This window comes from Panicum virgatum, chromosome 7N (genome assembly GCF_016808335.1).
Source record: "Panicum virgatum strain AP13 chromosome 7N, P.virgatum_v5, whole genome shotgun sequence".
In the NCBI taxonomy this organism is placed as follows: Eukaryota; Viridiplantae; Streptophyta; class Magnoliopsida; order Poales; family Poaceae; genus Panicum; species Panicum virgatum.
Window position 1 is genome coordinate 18,673,675 of NC_053151.1, and position 20,503 is coordinate 18,694,177.

General features: G+C 55.7%; 2 protein-coding genes across 4 annotated transcripts; both read left to right on the forward strand.

Annotated features, from left to right (window-relative positions):
• The first annotated feature begins 1,424 nt into the window (after positions 1 to 1,424).
• LOC120683297 (probable protein phosphatase 2C 37) lies at positions 1,425 to 6,776 on the forward strand. Of its 2 annotated transcripts, none has more exons than XM_039965367.1 (4): positions 1,425 to 2,471; positions 3,034 to 3,471; positions 4,184 to 4,310; positions 5,946 to 6,776. In XM_039965367.1, exons 1-4 carry the CDS (start codon positions 1,953 to 1,955, stop codon positions 6,281 to 6,283), a joined length of 1,422 nt encoding a protein of 473 aa, XP_039821301.1. In that variant the 5' UTR covers positions 1,425 to 1,952; the 3' UTR covers positions 6,284 to 6,776. The 2 variants fall into 2 exon arrangements, with proteins under 2 accessions (XP_039821301.1, XP_039821302.1); XM_039965368.1 differs by having other exon boundaries at positions 1,427 to 2,471; positions 4,205 to 4,310.
• Positions 6,777 to 14,784: 8,008 nt separating this feature from the next.
• On the forward strand, positions 14,785 to 17,383 carry LOC120681887 (methylecgonone reductase-like). 2 transcript variants are annotated; one of them, XM_039963546.1, is made up of 3 exons: positions 14,785 to 15,671; positions 15,745 to 15,779; positions 16,917 to 17,053. In XM_039963546.1, the coding sequence occupies exons 1-2, from the start codon at positions 14,949 to 14,951 to the stop codon at positions 15,760 to 15,762; spliced, it is 741 nt and encodes a 246-aa protein (XP_039819480.1). In that variant the 5' UTR covers positions 14,785 to 14,948; the 3' UTR covers positions 15,763 to 15,779; positions 16,917 to 17,053. The 2 variants fall into 2 exon arrangements, with proteins under 2 accessions (XP_039819480.1, XP_039819479.1); XM_039963545.1 differs by lacking the exon at positions 15,745 to 15,779 and having other exon boundaries at positions 14,804 to 15,671; positions 16,917 to 17,383.
• Positions 17,384 to 20,503: the final 3,120 nt, after the last annotated feature.

Here is a 20,503-nt window from a genome sequence, read left to right on the forward strand (position 1 = left end):
AATGTTTGGAAGGAAGATTCTATTTTCTCTTTTTACAAAAATCTACACATAATCTATAATCCTGAACAAACACAGCCATAAAATAGCCACTCGTAGCCACACTGCTTAGCACGGCGTGGACCTTGCATGAGCGGGGTGCACTACAACGCCATTTGGAGAAGAGGTGGTGCCAAGAGCATCTCCAGCAGATTTGCTATAATGGATATCTATCCCTAAAAACTGCTAGATTACCTAAAAAACCAGCACCAGCAGATTTGGTATATGGATACCAATCCATAAATTTTTTAGCAAATTACCTAAATTTCTCTCTCCTTGACCCAAATATACCAAACCAAAGGACGGATTGCTAAAACTAGAGACGTGTGCGCGGGAGAGACCAACCGCTCCCGACTGGAGCTTTCACGCTACCTCCGCCCGTCCCCCGCCGCTCTCGCGGAGCCGCCGGCGCGATGCCGTCGCGGCGCAGGCCGCTGCTCCCATGAGCCTGCAACGCCGGCGGCCAGTGGAGGCGTCGGAGAGGAGGCGGCGCGCCGCCCGCCTCCTCCCCGCGAGGCTGCACCGCCGCCCCGAGATGCCGACGCGGCGCTGCGGCCCTGCGCCGCCGCTCCCTCGAGGACCCGCTCCACGGCACCTCCCTACGCGCCGCGGATCTGGCGCGAACGCCGGAGAGGAGGAGGAGGAAGGGTCGAGAAGGGGAGGAGGAGGCGGCGCCCTTGTGGAACTCCACCACCGCATCGTCCTCGCTCTCCGCCAGCGCGAGCACCGGGTCGACACGCACACACGGGGCACCCCCATGGCGACGCACGCGGTCACCCTCGGCGGGTCCCGAGCACTGCCCGGGAGGGAAGGAGGAGGAGGCGCGGGTCGCCGACCGGCGAGGAGGAGGAGGTGGTGGAGGAAGGGTCGGGGAAGGAGAGAAGGAGGTGGCCGGCATGTGAGGAAGAAGAGGTGGCAGGCCATGGCGGGCGCCGTTTGGGACGACGAGGAAGAACGGCACGACGAGAGCCACCGGGGAGGAAGACTCGTCGTTGTAGATCCACCGCCGCCGCTCCGCGCGGGCCTCCGCCGTCGGAGATCGAGGGCAGGGGAGGCTGGCGCGCGCACGGTACTCTGATGCGGGAGCTCACCCGCCTGCGCCGGGAAGGGAGGCTGCCGCGGAGGTAGGCCGCCGCAAAGGGGGTGCCGCCGTGGAGGGAGGAGCGGAGCGCATGGGAGGGAGGGAGGGAGGGTGGCCGCGTCGCCGTGGCCGGGAGGGAGGAGGCGACGGCCGGCATGAAGGAGAGGAAAGGGATTTTTGTGAAGGAGATTTTTACGTATAGGTAACTAGTATACCAAATCTATTGGAGTAGAGCACAAAACCATAAGCTAAATCTTCTCTTTCCTATATCTAAAATCAAATTTAGATATCTAATTTTACCAAATCTGTTGGAGATGCTCTACCGGGATAGATAACGGAGTCAGGCTAGCCGCGCCGAAGCAGGCCGTCACGCACCGTCCATCCTCAACCCGAAACGTAGCCGCCGCGCGCGCACGTCGCGGGGTCCGAGGTGCCAGGTTGCGCGCCGCGACAGGCCCCCACGCGGGACCACGCGCCCCCTGCACCTCCCGGGCCACGTGTCGCGGCGTCTCCACGTCGCGCCTCCTGGGTCCCTCCCGCCGCACAGCACACCGCCTGCTCCTCCGTCCACGCGACCGGCCGGGCCTCGCCCACGCCAGCGACCAGGACAGACAGGACACGCGACGACGCTGCCCAAAAGCTCGCGCCTCGCCTCCTTCCTTGCTCAGTCCCTCTCTCTCTTCCTCCATCCGGTACGATCCATCCCCTCCCCCGGTCCACCCTCGACCGAGCTCCGACGACTCGGATGGACTGCCCTGCTCTGCTCCGGGACGACTCTTCCTGCGCGTGACCGCCGGCCGGTAGTTGCCGGAAGGAGCGGCGGATCCGAGTGGTGATGGTGATGGCCAGCACCGGCGTCAACATGCCCTGCAGCGACAGGAACGTCGTCCCAGCAGCAGCAGCTTCGTCGACGTCGTCCTTCTCCTCCGCCGCGGGATGCCGGATGCGCAGCCGGCGGCGCCGCCTCGCGCCCCCGCCCGTGGCGGCCACGGCCGCGGGGTCCAGCGAGGGCGCCAGCGACGCCGCCGGCCCGAGCCGGGAGAAGCGCGTCCGGCCGGCGGCCTCCCCGGCTTCGTCGTCGTCACCGTCAGATCGGGACAGCGACGGCGAGGAAGCGGAAGACGAAGCAGACGCCGAGGCGGAGGAGCTGCAGCCGCCGCCGCTCCCGCCTGCCGTGCCGCAGCTTCCCGCGGCCGCGGCGCAGGCGTGGCCGGTGGCGTTCGGGTCCCTGTCGGTGGCGGGGCGGTCGCGCGACATGGAGGACACCGTGTCGCTCCGCCCGGGCTTCCACACCTGGGTCGACGGCTCGCCCATGCACTTCTTCGGCGTCTTCGACGGCCATGGAGGATTCCATGTACGTACAGGCTAGCAAATCAGTTAATCCCAAGATTTCATGCCCATGGACCATGGTTACTTGCTAAATCAGGATCAGGATCTACCTGCTGCTGCACTGGTAGCTCCAAGTACTTAAAATCAAGATCATCACTAAGTTGCACTGCTGCTGTGTGTAATTCGTCCGTTTGCAGATCAGATCATCACTAAGTTTGATGTGTTTTTTTTTACTGGAGTAATAAGGAGGAATAAAAACCGAAAAAGAAGAAAGGAGAAGAAGACGCCATGATATGAATGGTGCCAACAAATTAAAGGAGAAAGCTGAAGCAGATGGCTTCATTCAGTAGCACTAGCACTCGAGAAATATTCACTGCTGCCACCTGCTTTAGTACCAGTACGAAGCTAGTGTGTCCACCTGGCCACATTCTAGCACATTCCAAATTGGACGTGGATCCACATCGTTTGTCCTTTCGTTTCGTTTATCCCTTGCTAATTATATTCCACGACAAATAATATTAGGTTAATGCATCGTGTAGCAATAATAATGAATGGTCCGTGCGAGTTGACGCTGCAAAGGCATGCAGGTGTCAGAGCTGTGCCGGGACCGGATGCACGAGTTCCTGGCCGAGGAGCTCGCGGCGGAGGAGGCCGACTTGGCGCAGCGCCTGCGCCGCCGGCAGCAGCAGCCGGAGGCCGCGGCGGGGGAAGGGACGAGCGCCGGCTCCGGCGCCGGCTCCTGGGCGGTGAAGCAGCAGCAGCTGGAGGAGGAGCGCGCGTGGCGAGCAGCGCTGGAGCGGACGTTCCGGCGCGTGGACGCGATGGCGTCGCTGGCGTGCGCGTGCGGCCGCATCGTGAGCCCGCCGTGCCGCTGCCCGCTGTCGGGGAACTCGGGCATCGTCGGCTCCACCGCCGTGGTGGCGCTCCTGGTCCGCGGCCGCCTCGTCGTCGCCAACTGCGGCGACTCCCGCGCGGTGCTCTGCCGCGGCGGCTCCCCGCCCGTCCAGCTCTCCGACGACCACAAGGTACCTTTTCTACCACTACTTTTTTACCCAACGCGACCGACTACCCCGGTACCCCCCACGCCACGGTCCCCCGGCAGTTGGCCGTTGACTCGTGCGTGGTGAGGTGTCGCCCGTCCAGAAGCTCCGTGCCCGTGGTCGCTAGGGAGGCCAGCTAGCACGGATGTCAAAGCTAGCGGGGGCCATGCAGTGGCAGTCCCGTGGATTCCCTGGAACCTCTGGGGCGGGTCGTGGCTCGCCGTCGCTGTCGCCCGGGAGGGCACGTGGCGGCGGCGACGCGGGATTCCGTCCGAGCCGTGATGGCTGCCGGGGGACACGTGTCGGTCGCTGTCGGGGCACGCGCTGCGACCGGAGTGGTCGCCGGGCGGTGGGCCTGGCAGCTCGGAGCCGCGCTGGGGCCCCCGTCCCCGCTCGCAGTCGCTGTCGCCTGTGCGGTGCCGCCGGGTAGCAGCCCAGCGCGGGTGGTGGTGGGTGGAGGCGCCACCTGCGGAGGAGGGAGGGTGATGGGCTCCGTCGTTGGCAGTGCCGTGTAATTAGGCCACCGTCCTCGTATTTGATCACCAATGCTAATCGTGTGCTGGTCGCTGTTAGAGAGTTTTGCTATTCTCAATCTGACTAGGTAGCTGCTGGTGCTATATATATAGTGTGTCTTGTGTTAGCTACAGCTGCTGCTAACCTTATGATGATCAACTGTTAATTCATCCAAACTATCTAGCTGCCGTGTCGTGTGATGCAGCCAAACCGGCCGGACGAGCTGGCGCGGATCCAGGCGGCGGGCGGCCGGGTGGTGTTCAACAACGGCCACCGCGTGCGTGGGATCCTCGCCATGTCGCGCGCACTAGGTATGGCCACACCCCTTGACCATTTATTTGTTCATCCGTGCATAGAAATTGTTGTCATGTGCACTTATCATCTGCTAGTTTCTCTCAAACTAGCTATATATCTTCATGCCAGGACCATTTGTGTGGGTTGTGCTGGTCTGAATCTGCCCTACTAGTAGTGTTCTTGCATTTCGATTTGAGTTGATGTTTGTGTCATTTTTGAACGGAAGAGGTTTGTGTCTTGTAAATGTCTTTTAAATGAATTCTCCTAGACACCGAGAGGTTCTAGAAATTTTCCATGTACATAACGTGTCGAGGTGTTCGGTTTCAATTCAGTGTGTCATGTGTACCCATTTCGAGCCTAAGGCCAGAAGCTTGTGTTCAGATGATTTTCTCTGTTTGTGCTTGTTGACTCATGTCATAAACCTGAATAACTTTAAGGCAAGTGGTGCTAAGCTATGACACATATGTTCAACTTTGCACATATATATATATATATATATATATATATATATATATATATATATATATATATATATATATATATGTCTGTTTATTAGTTCGCTTTTGACGTTTACGGGCCTTTTAATTTGGATCTTGCTCACATGGGACTAATCAAATAAAGCTCATGTGTTCATAAACTAGAGTTTTGTTCCCAGCAATGTTGGGTGAGTACAACTCTAGTACTAGTAAACTAAGGTTTGAAGGGAAATACTATATCTGAAAGCAGTATGTGTATTGCTTTGCATCTTTTAAAGACAAAGAGAACGGAAGCTATTCCTTGCATCTTTTTGCCACCGCTCCACCAATCAAGAACTGCCGGGCGTTGTGCGGCCCAGTAAACATATGTCCACTGAAGCTATTCATTTAATTAATAAGCTGTGTGATGCAAAAAAAAAAACAGAGAGAGAAGCAAGGTATGGCTTGTAAGTTTCGTGTTAGCAAGGTAAGAGTGTGACGAGCAGCCATGCCTTTTGCTCTAGGAGATTAAGGTTTTTAAATTTTTTTAAGTTGCTTTTGGAACATGGTGAAGGTTTGCATGTCCACCACACTATTCTGTATTGGCCCATACAGTATTAACCACATAATATATAAGGAGTAAGCCAGCTTTTGATGAGCTTCAGGTCCATGCATGTTACTTGGTTGTTGACTTGTTGAGCAGATAAAGAGCCACATCACCTACCAGGCCATGATCTGTGACATGTTGATTGGCTAGGAAGGAAAATATCACCATGTTGAGGATTAGCTTTCTGCTGTCCCCTGATGGTGCCGTTTCAGTTACTTATGTTACCTGTGGTGAAAAATTAAAGAGGAAACATGGAGCAGACGCCAGAGCCACAAGTTTGTCTCCAATGTTCGCCGAAAGTGGAAGTGCCATTTGTCGACAACTTCCTATGATACTAACCCAATCAACCTGCTAAAAAAAAGAAGTGGACCTTTTTAAACAAGTCACAAAGTGGGGATAGGTTGGATCGATTAGGCCAGGGGCTAGCTATAGGGACGAGATGTTTGGTCTTGTGTTGTGTCGTGAGCTCGTGACAGTGATGTTGCAGTATCTTTACCTTATCGAAGAATATAATTAATAGTAGGCTAGCTTCAATTATGTTACATGTTGACTGAAGATTTGCTAACAAATTAAATGGTGTGTTGGTGCAGGAGACAGGATGCTGCGTCCTGAAGTGATCGCCGAGCCGGAGATCACCGTGACGGACCGGACGCCGGAGGACCAGTGCCTGATCTTGGCGAGCGACGGGATGTGGGACGCGGTGCCCAACGAGATCGCCTGCTCCGTGGCGCGGCAATGCCTGCAGGACGGGAACCCGGGCGGCGGCGCGGCAGCGACGGCAGGTGGCGAGGGGGCGACGGCGGCAGCAGGCCCGGAACCGGAGGCCCGGTGCTCCAACGCCGCCTCACTCCTCGTCAGGCTCGCGTTCGGCAGAGACAGCTGGGATAACATTAGCGTCGTCGTCATCGATCTGCAGCAGAGGGAGTAAATTTGCAGCAGAGGGAGTAACTGAGTGAGTTATCTAGGCTCCCTGACCAAACTCCCTGTGATTGAGAGGAGGTGCAGTGGTCTAGACTGAACTTGGAATGATCTGGTTGGTTCTTCCGATTCTAGATTCTAGTTGTCGTTTTCTTTATATTGGGAGAGAAAGAAAGTGGATGGAATTAAGATTGCTGTCCGCAATGAAAAGGGAAAAAAGAAGCAAGAGCAATTGTACATAGTATATATTTTGCTATATTTTTGCATGTACGGTACCAGTATTCTCATTTAAGCCTGGAGGCTTCACCGCTGGAGAAGAGCATTCTGATTAGCTGCACTTCATGTGGCATCATTGGTTTATTATGCTCTGCCTTCAACTGCTGCCTGCTGGATATTGATCCGTTCTTATATTGTGCAGAGCAGTGTGAGGATGTTTGGGGATTTATTTTCTTGATTCAGTTCCTTTTTGTACTTAATACCACAAGTCCATAACCACATCTCAACTGCACTGTTGGAGAATTTCCATGCATGGTCGGCCCTTCATCCTCTCCTTGCCATTTTTCTTCCTCCTCCTTGCTGTTTAATTGGCAACCATTTGTAATATCTCAATGTACTTTGCTGTGTCCCCTTTTTGGCAATAAAATTCAGGCAACACAAAGGTTTTGCCGTAGTTTCTTTCAAAAAAGAGAAGAAAGAAATTCCATAAACCATCTGTGATGTCACCTGTTTCTTCTGCACATGTCCCACTATGACTAGCTGGTTCTGGCTCCAATAGCAGTCCATAAAGATTAAAATACTTTACTCAACCTACATCAACCCTTATTGGTGGTCTATATAGTAGTCCATAACTAAAGATACCCAAAAGCTTATAGGCTGCCCGTAAGAAAAAAAATATCAATTTATCGCACTTCCTTCTCTCCTTTCATTGATGTTATAGTACACTGATGTGGGATAGCTTTATAAGTTGCCACATCATATCAATACTGAGGTGGAGGAGAGATAAGAGAGTGAGGAGAAATGGGGCGCAAGTGTACAGCTAGCTGAGATATACGGTCTAAAATACTTTGTGAGAGGATGAGGTAGGTCATGTATTAATAATGTAAGCTATATCGATGGTGAACTATTATATGAGCTGGTTATGATGGACTATAAGTGACGTGCCACTGGCATACAACAGGGTGCTAGCCATACCCTTATCAGTGGCTCAAGAAATAGATCAAGAGTACAAATTGATTAATTGCTGGCGATGGATGGGGGAGCAGTAATAGCAGGCCAGCAAAGGCAGCAACAAATATCATGGCCCAATGCTGAGAGAGGCGGGATGAACGTGACGACTCATGAACCCATCAAATTCAATGGTTACTGCACCAGAACTATCGAGGAGTTGTCTCTGCCGGCTCCCTCCTCTCTGTCTCTGGCGTTCTTCACCGGTGACTAAAAAGGATTGGAGCCACCCCGCTGGTCCTTAGTATAGTTCTATAATAGTATAGACAGTACATCTATGAAGTTCTCCCAAATGGGAAAGCCCTCCATTGCTCCGGCTGCCCGAGGCGCTGTTGTCGTTCTCGTCGCCATCGTCCTCGCTGTTCTCGGTGCCGGCGACATGGGAGCTAAGGTGGGTCGAAATAAAATAAATTCCCTACTTGCCCTTGCTTCTTGCCATCCTCGACCCGTTCTGTTCGCCCTGTCACCGACCATGGCGAAGGTTGAGGTCAGCAAGTGTCAAGGGCGTTGATTCCCAAGACAGCGGGGCCTCGACTACGGAGTTCGTAGCCGTGACGGGTAGGAGCGCTAGGGTTTTTGCCTGGCTGCTCAATGATGAGGGGGATGAGATTAAGAGTAGAAGAGGTAGGTTAGGGATAAGTATTTCTTGCTTAATCCTCAAAGAGTGCCGAGTACATCAATTATATAGGCGCCAAGGCCTGATCACCGGGGAACAAACCCCTGAATTTTAGCTAATCTTAACAAACTCATGCCATACTTAGCTAGATGCCGGCGGCTGCGGCTCCTGCTTGCGGGCCCGGCAGCTGTAGTGGCGGCCCCACATGACATCTCTCCCCCCCTCGACGAGCAGCTCGTCCTCGAGCTGGAAGCTGGGGTAACGGTCGATGAAACTGTCCGCGTCTTCCCAAGTGGCCGATGCAGCGGACTCGCCCTTCCAATGAACCAAGAGCGGGCGGACTCCTCTGGCGAGGCAAGAGCGAGTGACCTGTTCAGGCTCGGGGACGGCAGCACCGTTGTGGACCGGCGGAAGGGATGGTGGAGCGGTGGGCGGCGTGCCCACAAACTTCTTCAGGAGGCCGACATGGAACACATCGTGGAGACACGCACGTGGTGGCAGCTCCAGGCGGTACGCCACATCGTTGATGACGGCGGCGACACGGTAGGGCCCGTAGAACCGCGGCTTGAGCTTCCCAGAAATCGGCACCTGAAGTGAAGAGGCGGCATGTTGGTGGAGATGGAGCCACGCCCAATCGCCCACAGCGAAGGAGAGCTCGCGGTGATGCTTGTCGTAGTGTTGCTTGTAGACGGCCTGAGCCTACTCAAGGCGGAGGCGGACATCAGCGAGGAACTCATCCCGCCCCGCCATGTTCTTGGCGACCGCCGCGACCCTGGTCTCGCCGGGCTCGTAAGAGCGGATCGTTGGTGGGTCGCGGCCATAAACCACCCTGAACGGAGTGTCGCGGAGCACCGTCTGGTAGGCGGTATTGTAGATGTACTCCGCCCAAGGAAGCCATCGCAGCCACTGTCGGGGTCGATCGCCTGTGAAGCAACGCAGGTACATGACAATCACCTTGTTGGCGGCCTCCGTCTGGCCGTCGGACTAGGGGTGGAACACCGACATCATGTGCAGCTTGGCCCCCATGAGACGCATCTGCTCGCGCCAGAAGTTGGAGGTGAAGACGGGATCCCTGTCCAACACCATGGACTGGGGAACACCGTGCAGGCGCACGATCTCGGCGAAGAAGGCCTGTGCCACCGACTCTGCCCTATATGGGTGGCCGAGAAGGATGAAGTGGTAGTATTTGCTGAAGAGGTCCACCACGGTGAGGATGACTGACTTGCCGCCCACGCGGGGCAACGCCTCAACGAAGTCCAAGCCGATGTCTGTCCAGACTGCCTTGGGCATGGGCAGAGGTAGCAGCAGGCCGGCCGGGTGAAGGTGTTCCGTCTTGTAGCGCTGGCACGTGGCGAATGCCCGGACGTAGTCTTGCACAGCTCGCCAGAGACTGGGCGTGTGGAAGTCCCAACGTAGGCGATGTAGCGTGCGCTGGATGCCCTCGTGCCCATCGTCGTGGACGGAGGTGATCAGCTCAGGAAGGAGGGCCGACGTCGGGGGCACGTAGAGGCGGCCCGAGAACGTGACGATCCCGTCGAAGATGGACCACGGGGCGGTGCGTTGGCCCGCGACAATTTCCTCATGGAGCGCCACCAAGGCCGGGTCGGTGGTGTTGGCGAGGCGGTGCCTGTCGACGAAGTTGAAGCGGGGGCCCGAGATGGCCAGGACGGAAGCTTCTCCAGTGTCGCGCCTAGACAAGGCGTCAGCCACGGTGTTGGCGGTGCCGGCCTTGTACTCGACCGTGAAGTCAAAGCCGAGGAGCTTGTCCACCCAATGATGCTGCGGAATAGTAGCCAGATGCTGGTCGAGCAAATATTTAAGACTGAAATGATCAGTCCTTACCAGAAATTGGCGTCCCCAAAGATACGGCCTCCAATGGCGCACGGCCAAGACAAGGCCGATGAGCTCGCGCTCGTACGCTGCCAGGGACCGGTGACGAGGGGCGACTGGCCGGCTGAAGAACGCCAGGGGGTGCTGTCCCTGTATGAGGACGGCGCCGAACCCGTATGTAGAGGCATCGCACTCCACGACAAATGGCAGACTGAAGTCGAGCAGGGCGAGCACCGGCGCCGTGGTGATGGTGGTTTTGAGCGCCGTGAACGCACTTCGGCCGACCAGGAAAACCCCTCCTTGCGCAGCAGGGCCGTGAGGGGCGCGGCGATCGTCCCGAACTCCTTGACGAACTTGTGGTAGTAGCCCACCAGGCCGAGGAAACCGCGTACTACCCTGGCGAATTTGGGCACCGGCCATTCAGCAATGGCTTGCACCTTGGCGGGATCCATGGCGACGTCGGAGGCGGAGATGATGTGCCCCAAGTACGAGATGGAGCTGGCGTCGAACTTGCACTTGGACCGCTTGATGAAGAGGCAGTGCTGATGAAGAACGTTGAGGATGGCGCGCACATGGTGAAGGTGGTCGGTCCACGTGGTGCTGTAGATGAGGATGTCGTCGAAGAAGACGAGGACGAACCGCCGTAGAAACGGGCGCAGGACGTCGTTCATGAGCGCCTGGAACGTGGTCGGGGCATTGCACAGCCCGAATGGCATGACCAGGAACTCGTAGAGGCTGTCATGCATGCGGAATGCGGTCTTGGCGATATCCTCGGGCCGCATCCGAACCTGGTGGTAGCTGGATCGCAGGTCCAGCTTGCTGAAGTAGCGAGCGCCATGGAGCTTGTCGAGGAGCTCGTCGACCATCGGAATCGGGTAGGCGTCCTTGACCGTGATCGCGTTCAGGGTGCGGTAGTCGACGCAGAAACGCCAGGCCCTGTCCGCCTTGCGCACGAGAAGGACCGGAGAGGAGAACGCCGATGAGCTGCGACGTATGATGCCTTGATCGAGCATGACAGCGCACTGGCATTCCAGCTCGTCCTTGCGCGCGGCGGGGTAGCAGTAGGGACGGACGGACGGCCACCTGTGCCGATCCGGGGAGCAGCATGATGCCGTGGTCGCAGGAGCGCGGGGCGGCAAACCCGTGGGCTCGGCGAAGACTACGGCGAAAGCGTCGAGGAGGGCCGGCAAGAGGTCGACGCCGATACAGGACCGGATGGCCGGGCTGGACGGACCGGCCGTGCCGCGCCAGCACACCTGGTGGTCGCCGTGCTAGAAGGACATGGTGAGGGTGCCGAAGTCCCAGAGGATGGGCCCCAAGGACGCAAGCCATTGCATTCCGAGCACCACGTCGTAGCTCGCGGGAGGCAGCGCGAAGAAGTCGGCGGTGAACTCCTCGCCGTTGATGGAGAAGGATGCGCCACGGTACACGTTGGGGCATGGCACGTGATCTCCGTTAGCCACCGTGACCTACAGCTTGCCGCCTGGCCGCAGGTGGAGCGAAGTGCGGGCGACCGCCTCCTCGGGCATGAAGTTGTGAGTAGACCCCGAGTTGAGGAGGGCAAGGAGGGCGGCGCTGTCGAGATAGATGCAGACTTGCATCGTCTCGCTGGTGCGGATGCTCGTGATCGCATGCACCGAGATCTTGGGCTCGTCGTCGACCGGCTCGTCAGACCCAGAGCCCTCAGTGTCATCCTCGGTCGCCAAGTCGAGGAGGAAGATGCGTTGGCAGACACGGTTGTGCCCGCACCCGAACTTCTCATTAAAATTGAAGCAGAGGCCGTGTCTGCGGCGCTCCTCCATCTCCGCCTGGGAAAGGCGCTTGACCGGATGCCCCTCCACCAATACTGGTGCCTGCTGGGGAGCAGCCGGCGGCGCGGGTGCAGGGAGTTGGGGCGTGGCGGGGGCGCCTGCAGAAGGCCCTTCTGTTGGGTCCGTGCTGGCGGCGCGGAGGCGGTGGCGTACTGGTCGCACAGCTCCAACTTGCGCGCGAGGCTCATGGCGACGGCGAGGGACTGCGGTTTGTGGATCTCCACGTCGAGGCTGAGTGGAGGTTGCAGCCCGGCGGTGAAGATCTGGACCTTCTGCGTCTCGAAGAGGTAGCCGGCCCGAGGAAGGAGCGCCTCGAATCGCTCCTGGAAGTCGACAACGGTCGTGGTACGCTTGCATACCATCGGGTCACCCAACGGATTGGCTCGCAGAGGAGGGCCGAAGTGTAGGTTTAGCAATTCGGTGAAGCGGCGCCACGGCGGCGTGCCCTCCTCCCGCTAGATCTGCATGTACCAAAGTTGTGCGCCCCCTTCCAGATTGTAGGACGCCATCCATACCTTCTCTTCCTTGAGGATCCGCTGCTGATGGAAGTACGACTCGTAGCGGTTGATGAATGCGAGGGGGTCGGACTTGCCGTCACACTTGGGGAAGTCCATCTTCTGGAAGCCGGGGCGGACGATCGTTGTGATGCTCGTCCATAGATGGCATCCGGGGATGAACGGACGCCGAGTCATCCGCGACGCGCTCCTGCTGGATGCTGTCGACCTTGGTCTGGAGGGTCTCCATGTTTGTGGACAGCTGGCGGATCATGGCCGCGAGTTCCGCCATGGTGGGCTCGGCCATGGAAGTGACGGAAGGCAACGAAGTGGCGACGGTGGCTTGCGACAGGGATGGCGGGGTGGGGCTTGGCGGCGCGATGGGCGGCGGTGCAGTGGAGGACGATGAACGCTTGGATCGTGATACCAGGTTGTCAAGGGCGTTGATTCCCAAGACAGCGGGGCCTCGACTATGGAGTTCGTAGTCGCGACGGGTAGGAGTGCTAGGGTTTTTGCCTGGCTGCTCAATGGTGAGAGGGATGAGATTAAGAGTAGAAGAGGTAGGTTAGGGATAAGTATTTCTTGCTTAATCCTCAAAGAGTGCCGAGTACATCAATTATATAGGCGCCAAGGCCTGATCACCGTGGAACAAACCCCTGAATTTTAGCTAATCATAACAAACTCATGCCATACTTAGCTAGATGCCGGCGGCTGCTGCTCCTGCTTGCGGGCCCGGCGGCTGTAGTGGCGGCCCCTCATGACAGCAAGCTTGTGGCCACTATGCCCAATGTGGCTGCCAGTGCTGCCTAGCTTGGGTGCTTGCCTAGCAGGTTTATGGCTGTGGTGCCCGGCGTGACCGACCGTGGTGCTAGGCATGGATGCTTTTGTCAAGTGGCAGAGCTACCTTGTGCCGTCGGGGTCGCTGGACCCCAATAAAATTTGTAGGACCGGACGCATTTTTGTCCGGTACTAATGTGTGAAATTAGTACCGGGTAGAAATTTTTTATTCTTGGAGACCATTTAGTACTGGTCGGTAACAGCGACCGGTACTAAATGTCGCATTTTAGTACCGGTCGGTGTTACCGGCCGGTACTAAAATGGCACGTCAATTTAGTACCGACCGGTAACACCGACCGGTACTAAAATGTGACATTTAGTACCGGTACTTCACGGGTTGGTTCAAAAGGAAAGCATCTCTCACCCAGTCACCTCTGATGCATAGGTGAGATGGTAAGGAAGCAACGCGCGAGGCTGGAGGTCATGGGTTCGAATCCTCGCGACCGCGCACGCGAGCGTGAAAAATTCGTGTGACTTGTGACTTGAAACTTGCGACGATGCGCGTGTGCGGGTCTCCCGAGGGTTCATCAATTTTTTTCCTTTATTTTTTGGACTCAAAACCATTTAGTAGCGGTCTGTATTACCGACCGGTACTAAATAGACCATGTAGTACCGGACATTTTGATCGGTACTAAATGATGTCTCATTTAGTACCGGCCAACCGGTACCGGTCGGGAGCCCGGTACTAAATAGGGGTTCCCGACCGGTACTAATAGACATTTTTCTAGCAATGTTACAAGGACTAGGATGTATGTTCTCTTTGCCGTTGCAGGGCCGGCTCTATGATTTTGAGTGCCCCCGAGCCAACCAGACTTGATGGGCCCTTTAGCTTAGGCTAAATATTGACATATATAATTTTTAAAGAACAATGTATATAATACAAAATAAAGAGTGGAAAATAAAATGAGCATGATTACCTCAAATAATAACTAAACCCCATGACTCCAGCAATAATAATGTTCCTGCTGCCCATGATCAAATTTCTGCCCCTTGATCTTCGTTGACATCAATATTACTTGAACTGACAAAGAAGTTATGTAAAAAACCCCTTTGCGATTCAACCAGTTGAACTTATGTAGAGACCAGGGTATGCCGGTCCTCCTCCTCGACCCTCATATGCTCAATCGCCAATCAGAGGCTCGGAGCGGCGCGACGTATCACTGTCCGATGATCAATGATTAGCACGTCTGACTGTCTGGAATTCTTAGATGTTGTGCCCCCTCCACACTGGCCCCCGGCGGTCGCCTCCGCCACATGGTGCCTGAGCCGGCCTTGTCTCTTTGTTTCAAGTGTATCTTTGTAAGTTTTGAGATGTAATCACCAAAATTTACAAATAAGATAACGCGATTTCTAAAAAAAATCAATGGTTTGGGAAATTTGTTCTGTTCAACAAGGTAGTAAATGTCATGCGGCTGGGGATCTGCAACAAGCAATCTGGTCGACGTTGGCTAGCGTAAGCCCAACCACCGTCTAGGCCGCTGAGAGGGATCGGCTGTGCCGCCAGCCCACATCTGGTTTACAGCCCATCTAAACCACCTTTGTCTTGGCATTGTTTAAAAGTCAACTAACCCATTTTTCTTTGATTCAGTCAACTAACCCAATCAGCATCTTCTCTCCCAATCAATGCCTATCCTGGATAGGAGTGCTTTCTTTTAGATAGATTTTTTTTTGAAAAAAAAAAGAGATCTTACAGATAGATGGATCCACAAGTTTCTCACAAACAAACACTCAATCAATCAAACAAAGGAATCTAGCTTCTTCACCTTGCACAACTCTTGCTAACCCACCAGAACAGGACGCAAGAATCCAAAACACACCCAGCCCGTCCTCCCATCGCCCAAGCAACTGCCCGAGCAGAACCCGATGGCCGGCGCGTCGGCGACCACTACTATCCCCTGCGTCACGCTCAACACGGGCCACGCGATGCCCGTGCTGGGCTTCGGGACCGGCTCCAACAGCACGCCGGCGGACCTGTCGGCCATCATCGTCGACGCCGTCCGCCTCGGCTACCGCCACATCGACACGGCCTCGCTCTACGGCACGGAGGGCGCGGTCGGCGCCGCCGTGGCCGCCGCCGTCCGCGCCGGGGCCGTCGCCTCGCGAGGGGACCTCTTCGTCACGTCCAAGCTCGGCGTCGCCGACGCGCACCCGGACCGCGTGCTCCCCGCGCTCCGCGAGTCGCTGGCCCGCCTCGGCCTCGGCTACCTCGACCTCTTCCTCATCCACTGGCCCGTCGCCGCCGGCGAGAACAGGAAGCTCGTGCCCTTCGACATGGAGGGCGTCTGGCGCGCCATGGAGGAGTGCCACCGCCTGGGCCTCGCGAGGTCCGTCGGCGTCAGCAACTTCTCGTCCGAAAAGATGTGCAGGCTGCTCTCCTTCGCCGCCGTTCCGCCGGCCGTGAACCAGGTGGAGTTGAACGTCGCCTGGCGCCAGGAGAAGCTAAGGGAGGTCTGCGCCAGGAACGGCGTCGTCGTCACAGCCTTCTCGCCGCTCGGCGCGTTCGGCGCGGCTTGGGGATCCAACGCCGTCATGGAGAGCGGCGCCCTGCGCGATGTCGCCGCCAGGAGAGGCAAGACGGTTGCTCAGGTAAACACGAAAGGGGAAAAAAGATCACATTATATTGGTTCGTTTTGCTAATTTTCCTTTTTTTTCACCCCAGCTACTTGTGGCGATATAGTTCTGGAACATTAGCAGGTAGGTGTACTCGAATTAGAACTGCAGTTGCCCAGAAATTTAGACATTCTCTACAATTGATTAGCATCCGGTGTAAAAGAAAACCCTTGAATTTACTTAAATGTTTGAAATGAGTTGCAGAGTTAGTTCATAAGTGAAAGAAACCTAGTATAGGTACCCAATGAGGGCATCTTCAAAAGATTAGCTAAAAGTCCTAATTAAGTGACTAGGTAAAACACTAGATAAAAAATAAAAAGCTAGCTAAATGGTTGAGTAAATCAATAAACTAGCCAAATTCTTTTCAGATTGCCTCTGCGGCCGTCTGTGCTCACGAGTTCATCCCCTCCGAGCCGAGCTCTCTTTGCCACTAAAATTCGACGTAGTTGATTATCCTCTACTCGATTCCTCGCATACACCACATCATAAGATCACCACCAATCCATTTGAGCTCTTCCGGAGTTAAATCCACCATTGGAGCACCAGATCGTGGTCATCTTCTTCCCCAGTTAGCAGGAGTAGCACAGGCGGGGGCGCACGCCGGTGGGTCGGGGCATGAAAGTCGCGCGGCATGGCAGGAGGGGGTGGCGCGCCGAAGGGGCGGCTGAGAGGCGGTGCGCCGGCGGGAGCGGGCGGCGCAGCGGAGGGGGCGACGGAGGGGGTGGCACGGCATGGCGAGAGGATGCGAAGGAGACGGACGGGGCGGAGGGGAGGAACGGGACGAATGTCGAGCCAAGCTGCCTTGCAAAAGAAAGCTAGCGTAGGGGGCTGAATTGCTAGGCAGATACAGAGCCGAGTAGTTTGGAGAAGTCGTTGGATCTGCATTTAAGTCTAATTTTTCTATTTTTACACAACCAACTCAGTTTACCTAATCAGTTGGAGATGCTCTTAGGTCTTGACATAATGAATTATCCTACACCTAATCATTTTTGTAAATTGGATCCTAAATCTATCTAACACAACATTGGAAAACTTTTAGGTTGTGGGCTCTTCTCCTTAGTCCTGGTTACTCCTATGTTTATCTAAAGTTAAAAGGACTAGAAGTAGGTCCTTTGGACTATAAAGATTTTCTTTTCTTCTTTTTTTTTGCAAAAAGTTAAAGCAGCATGTTTGTAACATAAATATGCACCAAACATCATGCATTTGCATATATATTTCTAGGTGGCGCTGAGGTGGCTGCACGAACAGGGGTTGTCCTTCGTGGTGAGGAGCTTCAACATGGAGAGACTAAAGCAGAACATGGAGCTTTTCGACTGGGAGTTGAGCGAGGACGACAAGGAGCTGATCATGCAAATTCCACAGCGGAGAGCATGCCGTGGGGAATTCTTTTTGTCACCAGACGGGCAATACAAGTCTCTGGAGGAGCTGTGGGATGGAGAGATATGAGAAGTCATGTTCCCAGATAAGAAATCCCGTAGCTTCTTTAGTAAAAGTGAACTTCGGAAACGAATATGTTGTCTCTTGTGCTTATTGGTTTTATTTAAGTTTTTATTGACCTATAGCTTATTTTGTCCCGACCTATATTTCCGTGTTGTTTCTCTTTGTAAGTTCACCTCTGTATTTCGTTAGGAACATACTTTGTCGGAAGTTCAAACCATGCATCAGAAGTTCCTATTGAGTTGAATGCACCAATCAATTCAATCAAAAAGCTTAAGCTAATGAGAAAGTGGACAATTCACTTATATTCCAACTCTCCCCATCATGTGGAAGCTCCCTCAGGCCTCAGACGCGAAATAGGAGCGAGCAATAATTATTTTATTTAATTATGCTAACCAAGATTCGAACTCGAGACCTCTGGCTTTAATAGCCTATTGAGTTGCATTTATCAATCAATTCAACACAAAAACTTAAACAGAAGGGAAGAGATGGGCAATTCACTTATATTCCAACACCCCCCTCACGTAGAGGCTCCCTCAGGACTCAGGCGTGGAATAGGAACGAGCAACAATTTTTCATTTAATTGTGCTAACCAGGATTCAAACTCAAGACTTCTGGCTTCGATACCAACCCGAAGATTGCTGCTGCAGATGGTGCGCCTATTGCTGATGCTACAGAGTTTTGTGGTCTTGCTGGCGCCCTGCAATATTTAACCTTCACTCGCCCTGACAATGCATATGCAGTTCAGCAAGTATGTCTGCACACTCATGATCCTCAAATGCCTCACCTAGCTGCGCTCAAGCACATTCTGCGCTACATTCAAGGCACACTTCACCTGGGTCTTCTGCTGCGACCATCTTGTTAGAGTATATTTGGTAGTTTAGATATTGTATCCGGACTGCCATACATATCCGGTGGGGTTGCCTTGCACCCCAAGTCTTGTATTCTTATATATACCGGCCGAGGCCTCAATGCAATACAATCCATCAATTACACCAATTCTATCCTTCGTACATGGTATCACGAGATTAGGGTTTGAGATCCTAAGCTATCTTCCGCTGCCCTAACCCTAGCGCCGCTGGCGCCCCTCCTGCCTCCTAGCGCGCCCCCGGGGAGGTCCCCCATGACCTCCGCCGGAGGCAGCGCCCTCCATCGCGACGGATCGAGTTAATCCGCCGTCGTCCTCGCGTCTAGCAGTAGCAGATCGTGACGTACCTCGCCACCGCCGCCATGAAAGCTGTTGTCGACGACCCCGATCTACGCTGCCGTGGTGGCAGCCGCAGTCTCCTCCGGCATCCGTGCCCACCCCGTGCTGCCGTGGTGGCAGCAGGGGCCCCGACACAGCGCGTCGACCTCGTCGCCGGCGGCATGCATGACGGCGCCGCCCCTTCACCGCCGCCTCTCCCCGCGCGGGCTCCAGCCGACGCAAGGGATGGAGCTGCCCGGCTTCAACCGCCCATCCGCGGCCCCTCCCGGCGGGGAGCCGCCCGGCGCAGGACCTCCGGCGCTGCCGCAGGGAGCCGCGGTCCCTCCCGGTGGGGAGCCGCCCGCGCAGGACCTCCGCCGTCGCCGCATGGAGCTCCGGCCCCTCCCGACAGGGAGCCGCCCGGCGCAGGAACCTCCAGCGCCGCCGCAGGGAGCTGGCCGCCCGCCTCCCTCATCGCTGTCCACCGTCCCTCTCTCACTCTGTTTCTTTCGCTCCAGATGCGGTCGTTGACCATGACGGGAGAGAAGGAAAAAGAGGAGATTGAGAGGATTGCGCTACGCGCACCCAGAGGTGCTACACGAGCTGCTGTTAATTTGTTTTTTTTTGGTAATTTCTCTATTTTTCACTCGAGCACTGCTCGAGATTGAGTCGCCCACCGCCCGTTGACTGCACGCCTCTACTTCGACATCAGCATCGACTTCACCGGCCTCTTCTTCGTCTTCGACTGTGCGGCATAGTGACATGGACGGTGCCCTAGGGGACGCCCATCTGTGCTGCCCACCTCGTCGTCTCGTCCGCACGTCGATCTTCGCCGGCTCGTCGTCGCCTCCACCGACTTCGCCCATCGTCGTCTCGCCTCACGCATACTCGGCCTGATCAGCCGACGTGCGCGATCCACCTGGCTCCCGTGACGTCCGTCATCGTATTGCGCGCCTCTTCCCCGAGTATGGAGGGTGGTCGCTGCTTCGCCTCTTCGGGCAGCAACGGTACCGTCCGTGGTGTTCCTCGTCGTTGCATCTTCACCGCCACCGACTACGTCCTCGACTTCGTCCACGCCGGCCACTTCGACCGCATCTTCGACATCGTCTACGACTACGTCAGTGCGCGCCTTGCGCGCACATGGTCTTCACCGAGCTATTCGAGTTCTTCGCCGCCTTCTTCGAGCTCCGCCGCCGCGTCCTCCGGATCATCAGGCCTTGTGCCAGATCGTCCAGGGTTACCTGGTCGCTTTGTCCAGCACCACCTCGTTGCCATCATCGCCGTCCGCTTCTACCCCTTCGTCTACTCCAGCAACTGCGGGCTGCATCGGCATCTTCTTCCTCGCCGTTCTTCTGCGCCTGCGACCGTCGTGGAGGCCTTCTCTGCTGGTCCCTCAGACAACAGCGTCTTGGTGGTGCACTCTCCCTCACACGTCCGGTCTTGGCAACACCGGTGCGTGCCATCGTCCCCGATGCATTCACGGGTCTGGCAAACCCGAAGATGTGTCGCTCGATGGCGTGTCTGCGTCGACTGCGGCATCGACTCTCTCTTCGACTGCCTCGACGCGTCGCCGTCTTCGTCTCCGGCGTCGTCTCCATTACGCCTCCACCATGGCGCTTCCTCGTGCGCCCGCGGCTTCCTGTGCGGCTCCTTACCATCGGCGACCTCGACCGCTCACCATCGACCATGGCTACCCTACGCACGACTTCCTCGACCACAGCTACTCGCTCCAGTTCGGTTTCTTCGACATCGGCACAAAGGGCTACCATCCGCATGAGTTTCTCGCCGGTTCTCTCCAGTCACAGCATCCGCATTGTGCCGATGCTACAATTGCGGGGGGATGTCAGTCAGTCGGTTCCTACCTTCGGCTTCTCCTCCAGTCTCACCGTCTGCAGTGCTCCCGCTGTGACTGCGGGGGGATGTTAGAGTATATTTGGTAGTTTAGATATTGTATCCGGACTGCCATACATATCCGGGGGGTTGCCTTGCACCCCAAGTCTTGTATTCTTATATATACCGGCCGAGGCCTCAATGCAATACAATCCATCAATTACACCAATTCTATCCTTCGTACACATCTACATCATCTTGTGGTGTATACTGATGCTGATTGGCCTGGTTGTCTGGATACACGCAAGTCTACCTCGGGCTATGTTGTGTCTCTTGGTGACAACCTTATCTCCTG